Source organism: Aquarana catesbeiana, linkage group LG06, assembly GCF_042186555.1.
Source record: "Aquarana catesbeiana isolate 2022-GZ linkage group LG06, ASM4218655v1, whole genome shotgun sequence".
Taxonomy (NCBI): domain Eukaryota; kingdom Metazoa; phylum Chordata; class Amphibia; order Anura; family Ranidae; genus Aquarana; species Aquarana catesbeiana.
In genome coordinates this window covers 355061195-355079523 of record NC_133329.1, presented here as the reverse complement: position 1 = coordinate 355079523, position 18329 = coordinate 355061195, and the positions used below count along the sequence as shown (strand labels likewise).

The window sequence follows — 18329 nt, the reverse complement described above, 5'->3', positions numbered from 1 at the left end:
CCATTTGATTCGGTGAGTGGGGACACAGGAGGAGGTGTTGTGGTACACCTTGAAAATACTGGAGCACTTTGCACTTTTTGCACTTTTTAAATTGGAGCACTTCAGTCACTTTATATGGACTTTTATGGTTATTATTAATCAAGTGTTTTTATTTTCACTTATATTGTGTTTGCTAGCACTGTGTTGTATATATTTATATTGCAGCATAGTTGGGTCCATCAGAATAGTAATGAGCAGCACGCTTAGTTGAAAGCATTTTCTGCTCTTTGACTGGAGTTGCCCTGTAAGAAATAAAAGCATCCAATGTTTAGTGTGCTGGAATTCGGGCTGTCAGGGTAGACTGCTGTGCCATCCTTTATTTCCTGTTTCCTCAACACTTTCTGCTGATATTTTTTTGCTCTTTTCTAAATAAGTTAATCGATATGACATACCTGGGACTTTATTAAACTAACCTGTGTCTGTTAGAAAATTAATATTTGATTTGTGTGGATGATTCATCATTTCCATATTGCAGATGCTGTTGAATTTACACAAGAAGAGTTGGATGGAGGGTCTGACACTTCAGGATTACAGTGAGCATTGTAAACTCAATGAGACCGTGGTAAAAGAAATGTTGGAGCTGGCAAAGAACTACAACAAGGTGACTAAAGCGCAATATACAGTGCTACTTTCCCTGTTCTCTATTTATATACACTCATACAGTATATGTTTGACATATTCCTAAAATTAAATGGCAGTATATCTTTTTTAATTTATGCCATTTTTTTTAATGATTCCATTACATTTCATCTAGATAAGTTGTTAAGTGGTGGTCTAAATTTTCACAGATTGCAGGAGTGTGACAGATGCAGTGTATCCTCTTGCGCACTTTAGTTCCACACATCGGTCACTACATCACTACAGTACACAGTAGCTGATGGAACTGCATCATGCAGTGGGCAATGAGGCACACCTGGAAGTGTTGGATACCATAATATCCCCCTTCATCATTCATTAGTAGTTATCTGTTCTTTTCAGAGAACAATGATCTGATTACAGTATAACCTTGGACTGCGAGCCTAATTCGATCTGGAAGCATGCCTGTAATCAAAAGCACTGTATATCAAATGAATTTCCCCATAAGAAATAATGGAAACTCAAATGATTCGTTCCACAACCATTTATTCATAATTCCTTCAGTTTATAGTCCATATAATAAGATTTTAGCAATGTGATAGGTTGTGTAACCATAAAATGTCCATCCACAAATGGCAGCCTCCACAAGGGGATTAGAAGCAAAATCCAGCAGGAACAGAGTATAAAAGAGAAGAGAGGCGCCTCTAAGTGTAGCAATATGGTTACATTTATTAAAGGTACAACATTTAGCAACTCACATGGTTGATGAATAAAAGAGGCACATCTAAGTATGCAGGCATCCGGGATAAAGCTGTCCACATAGACAACCCCTGCACTGCCGGCTCTCACTGTTTTCATTCTGCAACCGTGACCAAGAAGACTACCCTGCAGTAGAGCGATCTGAAAGCGAGGCTTGAAACTCTCGTGGAGCGCAGTGTGGAAGGGACGACGCCAATAGCGGTGAGGAGGATGGTCTGTGTGGACAGCTTTACCCGGATGCCTGCATACTTGGATTTGCCTGTTTTAATCATCAACCATGTGGGTTTCTAAATGTTGTACCTTCATTAAATGTCACCATATTGCTACACATAGAGGTGCCTCTCTTCTCTTTTATACTCGGCTGTGACATGACGCTACTTGTATATCAAGTCAAACTTGTACATCGCTTGTATATCAAGTCAAAATTTATGAAAAAATGTTGTTTGTCTGGCAAAACGTTCTCAAACCAAGGTTTTACTGTATATCCAATCCCACTAGCTAGGAGAGCTGATATGTATACCACAGCCAACACATTCACTCTCAGATCAGTTAAGGAGGAAACTCACATCAACATAGATGGAGCGGGAAAGCATTGTGTTGTACATAAGGACCTTGATTATTTCAATCTATGCATGTTAAATTGTGAGAAGTGGAGAAAAAAGTAAGAAGACAAATCCCACTACTGCCAATACAATATAACGTGCTTTCTGTACACCACTGTGTATAGAAAAGCCCAGCGCTCCGAATGTTCAGTGAAGAAAGGTCCAGAATACTTGGTTGAAGGGGTTAATCCAACAGAGACCCTCAGCTCCCATCAAGGATCCAGGACAGATCACTTCATGGACACTGTGCTGCATGGACAGAAAGAAAGTAAACCAGGTGCACATGGTCAGATTGTGAAAAATAGCAAAGAAAATGGCACTCTTACATTGAGGAAACCTGAGGTGTAGCTTAAGGGCAGGAGGGGAGATGCTGTGTCGCAGATCATTACACAGGGATTCAGTGTTTACTGTTTAGAAGAAACCGAGCTCATCAGATGAATGGAAGCCAAGCTGTATCCCAGCTGCCACTCACGCACCTTGCTTCAGACCCATTTAACATGGAGTGTAAAGGGAGGACCGCTACTCATTTCTGAGTCTCAGTCCCCTTTGGCAGGTGCCTATGGAGTTGTGGTTCCCTAAAGTTAATTTCATAAGTCAGATGGAAGAGCTTACTGCCTCTTTACCCCAAAGCGAAGATATATTTAGAGACACTTGGTGCCCCTGGTTCACTTTCAATTACTGTACAAAATACCGAAATATGTTGGCACCCTTGCAGGGCCGCGTCAAGGATTTTTGTCTACTCAGGCGAAGGTGCATTTTGGTGCCCCCCTCCATCAACCAGCCTTCTGTCATCCCCTCCCCTCCACAATGCAACAACCCACCCCCCACCCTCATATGACATTATTTGCGCTCCATTAATTTATAGAGCAGGAGTATTTACTTCAGGTGTCCCCGTCGGAGTGCCCCCACGGATCAAGTGTCCCCGTCGGAGGGCCCCCTACATCAATGATCAGCACTGCCGGCTATAGGCGGTGGCACTGATCATGCAAAGCATTTTCCAACAGGCTGGTTGTACAGAAGTTCATCGGTAAAACTAGCATGCCCATATGTGGATCAAAATTCATCTGGCCCCTTTTGAACTGCCCAAATTTTGATCTATGTATGGCCTCTATAATAATCCTGTCACTGGTTCCTATTGCTATTGTGTAATAGGAAAGACAAGTCCTTCAGGCACTACTAACCCCCCAGCCCCCCCCCCCCGGCTGCTAAATTCTTGCTCTTCATCCTGGGGCTGTCCTGGAGGACGTCTTGGGAAAACCAGATTCTTATCAATAACTCTTTTTTATGATAGTCTTCCAGGACAGCTGGATTCCCACCCTATCTGTATATGCATCTTTTCTGTGTTCTCCAATAGTTCCATCCTTCGGTTCTCGGGTATACGGAGGTGGAGGCCTGGGGGGACCGCCTTTTAACACTCTCTGAGGGTAATGTGTTTCTTGTCTCAATGGGAAGAGCTCTATGTCTCAGAGGTTGCACTTTAAGACTACTGGAAATTATTACCAAAAAGTTGTTTGCTTTTGTTATGATTACACCAGATTGGCTTTGTTAGCATTCTTTAGTACAATGTTTCTCAACTCCACTCCTCAAGATGCCCCAACGGGTCATGTTTTCAGGCTGTTCATTATTTTGCACAGATGACTTTATCAGTTTCACTGCCTTAGTAATTACCATAGATGTTTCATCTGAGAGAAATCCTGAAAACGTGACCCGTTGGGGTGCATTGAGGACTGGAGTTGAGAAACACTGCTTTAGTATTCCATTGGTTAAAAATGCAAGGATATTTTTCTAGTTAGCTCATTACAAAATCCCATTTACATATATCAGAGTGAAATTGATGTCGCAATACAGTGGGAACTGATTAGTAATGGAGCCTCTAGCATGTGTTGTCATTACATTTTTTTTTTTATATACAGTATATATTTCTGCTGCCAGTGAGGGAGTGTGGGTGTTAGGCTTTACATCGCCAATATGTTTGGTTTAAATAACTTTGAGGTCAGAGTATATTCATTAGCAATTTGTTGGCATCTTGCTTTGATGTCATGTTAGAGTGATCATCAATAATGTTTTGCCCAACCCCCCCCAATCACAACACAAAGAAAACCCTAAATATAGAGAGGTACACATTATAGGAAGAGCTTGCCAGCTTTACCACCTTTAGGGATATTAACCGGTTTAGTTTAAAAATACCTGTTGTCTGATTTAATTATTATAGATTGGTAATTTTTAATGCAAATGGGTTTTGATTAAGCCTTTGGAATTTCTGTGAAGGCAGTGACCATTTGCACGTTGAATGTTGATGTCAGTGTGTGCCATGGATGTTTTGTACATAAGTTTAATTTGTTCTATAGACACTTTGTTGGCATTAAATAATCTTTCTTAGACTTTACAGCGTGTAACCAGTGTTTTGCTGTACATTGCAATAAATTAGTACTGCAATGACAAGTAGCTATTAGCTTACATGCATGACAAGTAATAAGTAAAATGTTGGGTAGTGGTGCTGACGCTACAGACTATAAATAGACCAAACGGACCAGTGCTAGCAGCACTATGTGGTCTCTGCAGCACATCCAATTAGCATATGATTATGGCTAACTGACAGAGCCAGACTTTCCAATCCATGATCATGTACCTGAGATTCAGATTTCTGACTGTATGGTCTACTCATCAGTAGGCTGCAAGAAGAATGTGAAAAATGCATAAGCCATGACAACCAGTTAGAATTTATGTTCTGCTATTCTAACTTAAAGCGATTGTAATTGTATTTTTTTATTTTTCTAAAATCATTAACCCTTTTATCCTTACCATTGCACAGGAGTCCCCCCATGCTGGCGTTCTCGGCTCTTCCTCTTCTGTATATGTCTCCATAGCAAGCTGTGGGGGCAGATGTGCAGGCTTACTCCTGAGCCAGGCTGTGTGCATTCATAAATACTCACAGTGCGACTCAGACCTGCCCTCCACTTTCTGCTCACAGGATTTGATTGAGGGCATCCTCTCTGTCCTGTGAATGGAGGGAGAGAGGGGAAGAAGACAGGCACAATACTGTATCGAGTGAGAACTTGGGAAAGTATTGAGGGGGCAATACTGTTACTGGGGCAGTTTTTAACCTTCATGCAGGGAATGGTAAGAAAACAGTAAAGAAAAAGTCTAGCCTTCCTTCAGAACCACTGAGTAATTTGGAGTACTGATCTTTGCATATCCTCATTTTAATAAAGCAAAAAAAAAAAAAAAAAAAAAAAGAGTCTTTGCACAGGGAAAAATCGTCTGTGTAAATGTGATATTTACAAGGGGCAGTGACTATGGAGCATATGTGATCTCTACATGAAGTAGAGTATATGTGCTCTCAACATGAAGCAGTGATTTGGGGTATATGTGTTTTCTACGTGGAGCAGTGATTTTTTGATATTTGTGATTTTGGGGCATATATATGCTTTCTACATGGCCAGGGACTTTTGGGTTAATGTGCTCCCTTTCTAGAGCAGTGATTTTGGGGTGTATGTGCTCTCTACATGGGCAGGGCCTTCGGGGTAAATGTGCTCCCAATATGGAGCAGTGATTTTGGGGTATATGTGCCCTCTACAAGGGCAGGGACTTGGAGAATTGACTTCAGGGCAAATGTGCTTTCTATATGGAGCAGTGACTTCAGGGTATGTGTGTTATCTACATGGAACAGGGATTTGGGGGTATATGTGCTCACTACGTGGAGCAGTGATTTGAGGGTATGTGCGCTCACTGCATGGAGCAGTGACATCTGGGTAAATGTGATTTTGGCAAACCTGTAATAAAGATTACACCACACTGGGACACGCTTTACAACACCACATGGCATCACTGACCATAGTGTATAGTAGGCCAGAATTGGACTGCTGTATGAAAATTACCTTTGTCCTGAATTTCTGCTCAGTAGTTTCCTGTCCAGAGCAGCTTCTATTTATATGTATTCACAGGAGCCCTGTTTGAATTATTATCTTACTTGCTGCTTCAAGGAGCTCCTTTCTTATTTAATATAAAATTGCTAATGATTTTTTTTTTCTCTGCACACAGGCTGTAGAGGAAGAGGATAAGATGACCCCCGAGCAGCTTGCTATAAAGAATGTTGGGAAACAGGTAATGTGTCTAACATGGTTGACCCTGAACTTTCTCTCGTTTGTCATTGCTGTTGCCCAACTAATATAAAACAGCTTAAAAATCCTTTGTACAGTGCAAGGTGTTTTTCTGATTCCCGGCTATGAAATCTGATTTATTGTCTAGCTGACATGCTGATCCAAAGGTTTTAGTACTTTCACTGACATGGAACAAGTTTACAAATTAGGAGTTCTGGGTGCCTGCTTGTTGCAGGTCAGTGACCCAGTACATTTTAAGACTAAAGATGGCCAGATGACTATCGTTTTCGGGTTGGAGGCTCTGTATTTCTCTGTTTTCCTTTAAAAAATATAAAATATGCTCTTGGTATATAACCTAGTTGGCCAGTTTTAAATAATGATGTAACAAGTTTTATTTGTAAAATGGCCACACACCCCATAATAGGGCAGCAATTGGAATTTTTCTTTTTGGTATGTAACCACCAGTCCTCAACATGACAGGTCAAACCCCGGACAAGAAAAGCTCTTTTGTGTCCATTCCGTAGGAGATTCCTCTAGTGTGGAATTCATATTCAGCGTACTGTTGCAAGGAATAAACATGTTAATGGATTATACTGTGCAGTGATAAAAGAATGTAATCAGTAGTTTGCTGTCACAAGATAACCCCTACAACAGATTCCTGCTGCAATGACATGTACCCACTAGTTATTTACAGTAGCGTTAATGGCTAAAAAAAATTGGATACTGGTCATGGCACTTCTGGGTATAAATAGACCACAGGGCCCACTGCTAGCAGCTCCATGTGGTCATTGCAGCACATAAAATTACTCTCCAGCTAAGGCTACTTGAAGCCCAACTCCAGGCATAGTTTTTTTATTTTCAGTAATCTTTCATTTTCACTTTAATACTGTTTGTTTATTACTTCAGGACCTCTCTAAATTCTGCAAAAAGCTCCTGATATGTATAGCAGGGAGGCGCAGGAGTGAATGGCACAACAGAGTGAGGCAGACAGAGACACAACACCGTAACTGGTGTCATTCATAGACATGGTAGTGTGGCTCCCTACATCACATATCAGGTGATCTTAGCTTAGAGAGCTACTAAAGTAGTAAATAAAAAGAAGCATTCATATGAAAATGAGAGGTTTTAAAAAGTGTTCAGATTGGTGATTTGGTACCTGTACTTCTGATTTGCATTGTATTATTAGTACAAAAAAGTGTCTTAATCCACTCTCCTTAAAGTGTAGCTCCGCTGTTCTTGGATGTTTTCATGTACAATGCAGGACCAGCAGTCCTGCATTTGAAGGTGAGGATGCTGAGGGCCAGTCCACATCCTGGTAGAGTTGGAAAGTAGGGACAACCACTGACTGCAGGGGGAATGAGGAATAAGGTAAGTATTTGAGCTTTTTCATATTCCCTTAGTCCAGTGATGGTCAACATACGGAGTATAGTGATCCTTTCGAATGTGACCCCTGATGTCTCCAACGGGTCTGTCATAGGCTGAAAACTTACTAAAGGAAATTGGCAGAAACTGTGTTACAGAAGTAATTGGAGATGAGAGTCCTGTTGCAGGAGATAGAGACAGGCTCAGTGTTGCATGACAAAAACAGAATGGTGCACAAGAGTGTACTGAAACACACTGATAACACAACTAAAAGTCTATAAAGTCCAGGAAGTATACATATGCAGCATTAGTGGCAGCTCCCTTGAGAGGGTAGCAGTCTCTGGAAGAACAATGGCAGAAGATGCAACTAATGGTATATTTAATTAAAACCAGCCAAATGGCTGCTCACACTAATATATGAAGATCAATAGGCATATACCCGTTTAGTACTGTGGTCTCTCAGCGGGTCCCCGGTGGATGGTGGTATGTAGATGTTAACACGAGAGGAGAGGAACAACCGGCTGGACATCCATCTTGTTGTCTCAGAACCAGCATGGAACACACTCTGAGTCGCATTGGAAGTGACTTCAGAACATGGAGATAACGTTTCAAAGCATCCGCCTCTTCATCAGATCTAAATGGCTATTGATCTCAGCCTTTTTCCTTCCATGTGATTGGGTATTTAAAGTGACCAGCTTTACATTATTTACAAGGCAAACAGTCTCCACTCCTTTGGTAAATCAACCCCAGTGTCTTGGACCAAGTATGCAGCTGGTGAAGACTGAAAATACTTCATTTTAATCTTGTATGTATGTTCTCGAAGTCAGTGACTCAGTAGTGGAGAAGGACGGGTCAGGATAAGAATCCCTGTCCTTGTCATTTTTTAAAAACAAGTCAGCAGTGGCAGTTTCTGGATTCCACACATCCCCTTTACATTTTTGTGTGGTTTAAAAAATAAAATTGTTTTACCTTGTGTATCTTCATCACTTGTGATAATTTAGATCTACTCCTAAGTAAAAATAGCTATCAAAGTTACACAAAATCTCTTATGTACTCTTTGCTGCTATTAATGTTTTTATATATAATTTCATTCCTTATCTCCCTCTCCATAGGATCCCAAGCGTCACTTGGAAGAACACGTGGATGTGTTGATGACCTCTAATATTGTCCAGTGTTTAGCAGCCATGTTGGACACAGTTGTATTTAAATAGCAGGTGAATTTCGGGTGTGTGTGTCCGTTGGTCTGTGACCAGAATATGTATGGAAGCAGCAGACAATATTCTGGACTGTTTTATTTTTCACAATACTCTGTATAAATCGCAACATGCGCAGTTCATAAATTTCCTTTTTTTCCTTTTTTTTTCTTTTTTTTTTTTTTTTTTTGTCCTCTTCTGTTTTTAAACATTGAAATACTGAAAACATATGTATTTTGGGGAAATGCTGTACATGAGATTAAAAAAAAAAAATGTTGCTGTAATAAATATTACTGCTGTCATTAGAGAGTGTGTATCGGCTGTACAAGCAAAAGAAGGCGGCAAACTGGCCTTTAGTGCACCATAAAACTCTTTTTTTTTTTTTTTTTGAGTGAAACCGAAATCCATTGTACTCACAAAGGTGCATGATAGAGTGCATGTAACACAATTCAGTCCCAACATTGAAAATGTGTCCATCCACCAGGGAATAGCTTACGCGTTTCAAGGGCTTTCCCCTCTTCTTCAGAGCTAACCAGAACCCCATTGGTACAAACTATATATAGTATTACAACTGTTGTCCAAAGTACAAGAGCCCACCCCTAAGGGGTTGGAGTCGTGTTAACACAGGACACTTCATAAACATTAACCCCTGCAGGGCAGCAGTCACAGACTAAAATTCCCCTAAATAAATCATATAGCAGTATAACAAGGCAGTGAGCACAAACCATCCAGCACATAAAGGAAAAAAATCATCTATGCCACAGGACGTACCATAAAAACTTCTAAACTATACCAATAGTATGTGTGTATCTGCTGTCCCATGACAACCTGTTGGGTCCATTCATTGTCTGATCCTGCATAGAAAAATTATAGCCTGCAGCTGGTTGCTATGGACAACATGCTTTAGAATCAGTTACTTTCCAACACAAAGCCCACTGGGTTTTTGTAGATCAGCCCAGTTTTGTAAATCTCATTGGTTCTCTTTTATTAAAATATCTAAGGGAAGGACTGCCTGATATCGATGTCACAATGTCCCCTGGGATTTAAATTTGAACTCCCAGCTTTTGATACACTTTACATAGTTTGGGCCCAAATTAACTATGTCCCTCACTAACCTGTGAGGCCGCTGGATGTGCTGTATAAATTGTATGTGGCTGTGACTGAGGCTAAATCTAGCATACTGCACTGTGTTCCAGGCTCCAGCCGAAACTTCCTGTCTCATACCCGGAACACATTAGAGTCTATCTGATTGGCGCTTAGCCATTCCGAGAGAGTAATGTATTCTAGCAATGAGTACAAAGCTTCCTCTGGCTCTTTCAGAGGTTTTGACATCAGCCTGCCTCTGACTCAGCCAATCAGAGGAAGCTTTGTATTCATTGCTAGAATACATCGCTTTCCTCTGGCTCAGCGCCAATCAGATAGACTAATGGTTTCCAGGTATGAAACAGGAAGTCTCGGCTGGAACTAGGACTGGGAAAAAAATCGATTTAAATCTTGAATCGAGTTGAGAGGTCAAATCGATTCAAAATTTAAGCAAATCGATTTTTTTGATTTTTTATTTTTTTTTCACCGCGCCGGTCCTGAGGCGCTGCGGGCATGAGTTTTTAGGCAAGGCTGCGGCTTCGGCCTAGTCCGCGACGTCCGGCCTTGCGGACTAGGCCGAAGCTGCGGCCTCGCCTAAAAGCTCATGCCCGCAGCACCTCTGGACCGGCGCGGACACCGCGCCGGGCCTGAAGAGCTGCGGGCAAGGAGTTTTTAGGTGAGGCCGCGGCTTCGGCCTAGTCCGCGAGGCCGGATGCCGCAGACTAGGCTGCAGCCGTGGCCTCGCCTAAAAGCTCATGCCCGCAGCGCCTCAGGACCGGTGCGGTTTCCAAAAAAAAAAACTCGATTCGAATAGTGAATCGAGTTTTTTTTTTAAGAGAATCGAAGATTTTTTTTTTAAGAAAATCTCCCAGCCCTAGCTGGAACTCAGAACACAGTGCGGTATGCTAGATTTAGCCTCCGCTACATACAGTTTATACAGCACATCCAGTGGCCTCACATGTTAGTGAGGGACATAGTTTGTTCCGGCCAGCTTGCCCAAACAAACTATGTAAAGTGTATGAAAAGCTGGGGTTCAGCTTTAAACCTGAGAGAGAGAGGGAAGCTGGTTTATGTAAAAGAGTTGTAATAAAATGTACCTTGTTCAGGTGGTCATCACAAAGGAAAAATGTTCGCGAGCAAGATTTTCAGACATGTATCTGATTTCCTCTCTAAAAATCCTACCAAAGAAAAACTAACAATTGCCTTTTATGTTGCTCACTGTTGGCACCCACGGGGAAGTCATACACCACCCAGTGACCATAATATTGCAACTTTTAATGACTGGACATTACTGACGTTTTACAGAAGGGCAAAATCGAGGATCAGAAGTTCCTGAAATTTCCGGAAAAGATTGCTAATCTGTATAAAACCAATCATTGAACATTCCTTTTTCTTTGGAGAGAAAGGCACAAACCATTTTAAGCACACATTGCAACTTTTCATCAAATGGGTCATGCTGAAAGATTGCAGTGATTCTCTTAGCACAGGCCCATCATTCGCCCCGTAGCTTTATTAAAAAAAAAACAAAAAAAAAAAGCTAAACAACTCTGAGATGCCCCAAATGGGAGCTTTCATTCAGAGTCGCATTATAGTTCTGGGACAGAGAAAATGAACCTTTCCAGCTTCACTCAGAGTTGGAGAATTGCAGCTTCGGGTGTGACTAATTAAACAGATGAAATTTCTCTTTGACAGATTCCCTTTCAGAGAGCTTATTGCATATCCTCTGGCAGTGACAGAGTTAAAACGTGTTCTTCAAAACACACTAACTGCAGTTTTGAACTGGACTACAGGTGATTCAAAGACATCCAATAACACGAGCTGCTGCTTTAAACGGGGGACATCTGGCACTGTGCGACTTGGGAGCAGCACACTAACACCTTTCAGTCTCTGTTGTCCAATTACTTCTGTCCCTATATATCATAGACTACAGACAGCAAAGTAGTTTGAGCGTATATCAGGCAAGGTATATTTTATGTCCATTTGATGCCTAAAAGGAAGAATCATATTGCAAGTTTTTGTGTTGCATTATAATAAAATACATTTACACTTTTATTGCATTTGCCTTTTATTCTGGGTTTGTGTATGAGAAGGAATGCCAGTTTACAAAGAGTCAAAGTAAAACACCACCACAGAGCAACAGAATCTTGACTACTTCCCACATTCCCACATATTGAGTTTAGATATATTAATTGTTAATGTTTTAGAAGTTCTTTCCTTTTTCCTCTGCTTTTATTTGCATGGGTCTTAACGTGTATGTAAAGCCAAAGATTTTTTTTTTTTTTTTCTTAATACCAGGTATGGATATTTTATACATAGTTACATCTAGCTTGGACCAATGTAGTTATGCATATATCATAACTTGCTGATCCCCTGGAAGCTGGAAATCACTGCAGGTGAGCCCGCTACTACAGTGACCTCCACTTTCCTCTGGGGTCCTGGGGTGAGCAGCTGCCCTGCTGCATTATGAACACAGGAAGATGGCTGCTAACCAAAGGTGCCATTTAGAGAATGCTTTACGTTTTCTGAACGAATGCAAAGTATTTTGATAGGATGGGATGGAAGGGCAAGGCAGTAACAACATTATCCTCGTCCAATCTGAATGCTTTGCATTCAGAAAATGCAAAGCATTCTCAGAATGGCACCATGATGGCCAAATGCAGCAGGGCAGACGTGCTCTGTATTTAGGAAGCAGAGGTAGAGCGAGTATCAGGGCGTAGGAGACTACAGGAGGCCTTTCCTCAAACTTTGCTAACATTTTTTTTTAGGGTGCATCTCCTGCCCCAAAGTCCTCAAATGGTTAAAGTGTATGAAAACCATAACAATTAACTTTTCTATATTTTCGTCTGGTAAATACGCCATTGAAAACGTTTTTTTTAATTACTTGACACCATCGTTGAGCAATTTATAGCCGCATAACTACATCTCGCTATACAAAAAATTTACAACTGACTTGGCTAGATGGTCTATAGAGCCCCCTTGTGGTTTGGTAGATTGCATACTGTCAAAATGAAGGTCTTGCCCCGGGTACTGTATTATTTCCAAACTCTTCTGATAGCTGTAAATAACTCAGGTCTTATTCTATTTCAGTGGAAACTGCTTAGGTTCCAAGACATTCAGTAGCTCTTCTCTGAAATCCATAATTTTATCCAACTGCCACTCCAAATCGCTCCCAAAGTTAGGGTCCCCTGACAGCTTTACGTACAACAGTCCCAGGCCGCCGTAGCCAAAGCCTTCCATTGGGCTGTCATCCGCTATCCAAGGGCATGCTTTGGATACATGTCACCGGAGTGCTCTGTAGCTCTCATCCAACCGCATCTCTGCCCAGACCAGCTTGCTTAACTCAGCTGTCTGCTCCTTACATAGTTACATAGGTGAGTTTGAAAAAAGACACAAGTCCAACCTATGTGTGTGATTATATGTCAGTATTACATTGTATATCCCTGTATGTTGCGGTCATTCAGGTGCTTATCTAATAGTATTTTGAAACTATCGATGACCCCTGCTAAGACCACCAACTGTGGAAGGGAATTCCACATCCTTGCAGTTCTTACAGTAAAGGAATGGTGCCCAGAACTGGACAGCATTCTCCAGTTGCAGCTGAACCAGAGTCTTGTAGAGTGGGAGAATTATCGCCTTATCCCTGGAGTTAATCCCTTTTTTAATGCATGCCAATATTCTGTTTGCTTTGTTAGTAGCAGTTTGGCATTGCATGCCATTGCTGAGCCTATCATCTACTAGAACCCCAAGGTCCTTTTCCATCCTAGATTCCCCCAGAGGTTCTCCCCCCAGTGTATAGATTGCATTCATATTTTTGCCACCCAAATGCATTATTTTACATTTTTCTACATTGTGCGGTTTTTCTCCCAAAAACAGCACCCGCAATCCATACTGCAACCAGTACCTTTCCTGGATGGAGGGGAAAATTTTACCCTGGTGGCGCTGCTCACGGGCTAGTATTTTCTTTCAGAGTTTGCAGCGGATAGAAACATACCATCCCAGGAGGACCTGCTCTGATACTGGTCCCCTGTGCTGTATCTGCATCTCTCGCAACCTCCTTACAAATTCCTTTTCCATGGCGACTGGTATCTGTATCTCTCCTCTTCTGCTATCTGAACCTTGGATCCCAGTGGAGGTTTGGATGTCGCAGACTGCAGGAAGCATCCCACTGCTTGCCACCAGTGTGACGGAACGTTCCACACTCAGCTTGAGTGCTTCCGTCAGTATATCGCTTTGTAAGCTCTGGAACACGAGACCAATGGATCTGCCTATAGTAACACCAAGAACCAGGCAACACCAGTTTTAGAGTACACCAGAAATAGAACTGTTTATTAGAACAAGAATACAGGCTTTTGTACACTTGAGGAGGAGGTTCCCCCCTCTTGATCATATTACCCTAACAATGCAAACTGTAACCAGAAACATAAATTAACATGAGCTAATTAACTAATCATTTAACCAGCCTAGGTGTCTCAGGTCAGCCTTGCCGTCTTCTAGCTCAGAAGACACAATACACATTATCATAAGTATAAACACAGGACACCTTCTCACAATAGCAGGAGCCCATCAGTAGCAGACTATCCGTCTCCAACATTGTACAGAGGCCAATGTGATCAGCTCTTTCAATTAACATTTATAGTTCAGAATCAAATAAACCAGGAATAGTCTTCGTATATTTCCTGGGAGATATTGTGGATAAATATTACTATTCCATTTGCTTGGTCACTTTGTGCCCCTAATAGACACAGGATGACTTAGAAATAAGATGGCATGGAGTGCTGAAACAAAGGTTAACAAACCAGGGCCCATAGTCAGTTCGCAAGAGGCTAGCATTCAGTCCCCACCAAAAGCCTCTGTTCCGGGTGAGTCTATCACAATTGATACTTGGTCACTAACGAAATCCTCCTTCTGGTCACCGTGTATTAGTTGCCACCGCAAGTTAGATGCATAACCAAGTACAAATGTCCCTAAATAGCCTTTGCTCCTCAGATGTGTCATGTCATTATTGTCATTTTAAATGATTGTCATTAGTTAGTCAATAGACATCTTGAAGCTTTGGAGTGTGGGAGTATTTGCATTGGTGTATATATTTAATAGGAAAATATAGATTTTCGAACAAAGAAAAACGGTTGTAATGGTATTTTCAACTTCACTTAATTACCTGTCAAGCAAATATGACATTGATATATATTGCAATCATTTCATAATTATGCTATGATGCTTTCCCAGATGATAAAATGACCCATATTATTTTAGCACCAAATCCAATATCCTTTTAAACAGAAGGCACTTCTCTAACAGGCAAGAACGAGTAGAAAATCATAATTATATATAAAGTATATCATTTATAAGAGAAATGTATGAAATTGAGCATGTTGTGTGACCTGTGCAGAAATTGTTCAGAACTATTGCAGTGTATCGTATGATGAGATAGTGGGCACTACAATTAGAACTTAACAGGCAGATATAAAGAATATAATTGAAGCAATTAAGTATTGATTTAAATTTTTAAAAAACTTTATTTTAAAGGCAGAAGGTGTATACGTTTGTCTTGATATATCTTGTCGTGATGTCTCCTTGTTATTTCCGGCACAGCAGCAATCAGACAGGGAAAAAGGAAAAGGCAAACAGTGAACAGAGGAAAGATCTGATCACTGTCCTACTGCTGCCTCACTGTCAAATATGCAAACCTGGGATGTGTCTGGCCTCGGGGAAAGTCTAGGAGCTGGCTGTGCTATCTGGCAGGGGTGTCTAGAAATCTGGCTAGTTGTAGAAAATTTAAAAAAATCATTTGGCAAAAAAAGTATATTTCATCTATGTATTCGGCTGCTTGACCGTTGGTTCACTTTAAAAAGTAAATGCATTATAGACCTGTACAATAAACAGATGAGAATTTACTAAAGGAATAGAGACTTTTTACTGAAAGCAGAATTAAAGTATTTTAGTAGTTTTGGATAGAGTGGAGATGTATTAGAACACGTATTAGGTTTTTTTATTGCTGGCTATGCCCCCCGTTGGGGAGATTGACCCTCTCTATTTGTCCTGTTATTTAAGGTGAAAGTAAAAGAAAATCCAAGATTTTGGGTTTTCCCCAGAAATGTAATAGAGGGGAAATCTTCCAATGGGGACACTAGTTCTGGTGACTTGGGGTCCCCAAGGAATTCCCTTAATTTGCAGGGAATTCCTCTCCCTTCCTGTCTGGCTATGGGACAGGAAGTGAAGGAAAATCTCTGCAATGGAACACAGAGGACGAAAAAAATATCTGACATGAGTTATAACCCTCCTTGCTCTAAAATAAAAAAAAAGGTTTAGGGATAGTTCTACTTTATACTCTGATATTGATTGATATATATATATATATATATATATATATATATATATATATATATATATATATCTATCTATCTATCTATCTATCTATCAATCGATCAATATCAATCAATCTTTTTTTTTTTTTTATACAGTATCTCACAAAAGTGAGTACACCCCTCATATTTTTGTAAATATATTATTATTTTTTCATGTGACAACACTGAAGAAATTACACTTTGCTGTAAAGTAGTGAGTGTACAGCTTGTATAACAGTGTAAATTTGCTGTCCCCTCAAAATAACTCAACACACAGCCATTAATGTCCAAACCACTGGCAACAAAAGTGAGTACACCCCTAAATGAAAATGTCCAAATTGGGCCCAATTAGCCATTTTCCCTTCCCGGTGTCATGTGACTCGTTAGTGTTACAAGGTATCAGGTGTGAATTGGCAGTAGGTGTGTTAAATTTAGTATTATCGCTCTCACTCTCTCATGGTCACTGGAAGTTCAACATGGCACCTCATGGCAAACAATTCTCTGAGGATCTGAAAAAAAGAATTGTTGCTCTACATAAAGATGGCCTAGGCTATAAAAAGATTGCCAAAACCCTGAAACTGAGCTGCAGCATGGTGGGCAAGACCTTACAGTGGTTTAACAGGACAGGTTCCCCTAGAACAGGCCTCGCCATGGTCGACCAAAGAAGTTGAGTGCACATGCTCAGCTTCATATCCAAAGGTTGCCTTTGGGAAATAGATGTATGAGTGCTGCCAGCATTGCTGCAGAGGTTGAAGGGGTGGGGGGGGGTCAGCCTGTCAGTGCTCAGACTATACGCCGCACACTGCATCAAATTGGTCTGCATGGCTGTCCTCCTCAAAGGAAGCCTCTTCTAAAGATGATGCACAAGAAAGCCCACAAAGAGTTTGCTGAAGACAAGCAGACTAAGGACCTGGATTACAGGAACTATGTCCTGTTGTCTGATGAGACCAAGATAAACTTATTTGGTTCAGATGGTGTCAAGCGTGTGTGGCGGCAACCAGGTGAGGAGTACAAAGACAAGTGTGTCTTGCCTACAGTAAAGCATGGTGGTGGGAATGTCATGGTCTAGGGCTGCATGAGTGCTGCTGGCACTGGGGAGCTATAGTTCATTGAAGGAACCATGAATGCCAACATTGACTGTGACATACAGAAGCAGAGCATGATCAAAGGGAGGGAGACTGGGTCGCAGGGCAGTATTCCAACATAACGACCCAAAACACACCTCCAAGATGACCACTGCCTTACTAAAGAAGCTGAGGGTAAAGGTGGACTGGCCAAGCATGTCTCCTGGCCTAAACCCTATTGAGCATCTGTGGGGCATCCTCAAATGAAAGTTGGAGGAGCGCAAGGTCTCCAACATCCATCAGCTCCGTGATGTCGTCATGGAGGAGTGGAAGAAGACTCTAGTGGCAACCTGTGAAGCTATGGTGAACTCTTTGCCCAAGAGGGTTAAGGCAGTGCTGGAAAATAATGGTGGCCTCACAAAATATTGACACTTTGGGCCCAATTTGGACATTTTCACTTAGGGGTGTGCTCACTTTTGTTGCCAGAGGTTTAGACATTAATGGCTGTGTGTTGCGTTATTTTGAGAGGACAGCAAATTTACACTGTTATACAAGCTGTACACTCACTACTTTACATTGTAGCAAAGTGTAATTTCTTCAGTGTTGTCACATGAAAAGATATAATAAAATATTTACAAAAATGTGAGGGGGTGTACTCATTTTTGTGAGATACTGTATTTATAAAACTGGTGGTTTATGCCATAATGTGTTAGTATGAATGAGACAGGATCTATGAATGGTGGAGGGCCAGGTGATTGAAATGTTGCCCCCCCCTCATTCATAGATTAAGTTTCATTCATAGAAACTGTAGCATGTCTACTATGAATGGCGGAGCTGTGCCGGAGAGGGTGGGCATAGTCAGCACTCTTGATTAGTGCATATGACAGCTCTGTCAGTTCCATTAACCCCTGGAAGATTATGGTGGTTGAGGGGGCATCAGAGAAGGAGGATTTCTACTAAAGAAGAAGATAGCAGCACAAGTGACTCATGTCATTAATCATAAGCAGTGTCCCTTGTGCTTATGGTTTTTTTGGGGGTTTTTTTTTTACTAAACGTAGGCGTTAAATGCTGGCTGTGTGGCTAACAGACAAAAGTGCAGTGCTCTGAACAAGGGAATGTCCTGAAGATCAGCATAGGGTCCACCGTAGGGTCCTCTGGCTTCAATGTCCTCCTGACAACGAGCAAACAGCAAAATCCAGTAAAAGAA

General features: G+C 41.3%; 1 protein-coding gene across 2 annotated transcripts in view; it reads left to right on the top strand.

The window, feature by feature from the left end:
* Positions 1-9334, top strand: part of PSMD14 (proteasome 26S subunit, non-ATPase 14) — a 140246-nt gene extending 130912 nt beyond the window's left edge. For both annotated transcript variants that reach the window (XM_073634053.1, XM_073634051.1), the window contains 3 exons: positions 515-640; positions 6018-6080; positions 8551-9334. In XM_073634053.1, the coding sequence (XP_073490154.1) occupies positions 515-640; positions 6018-6080; positions 8551-8649 (288 nt within the window). In that variant the 3' untranslated portion in view covers positions 8650-9334. The remainder of the gene's footprint in view (positions 1-514; positions 641-6017; positions 6081-8550) is intronic.
* Positions 9335-18329: the final 8995 nt, after the last annotated feature.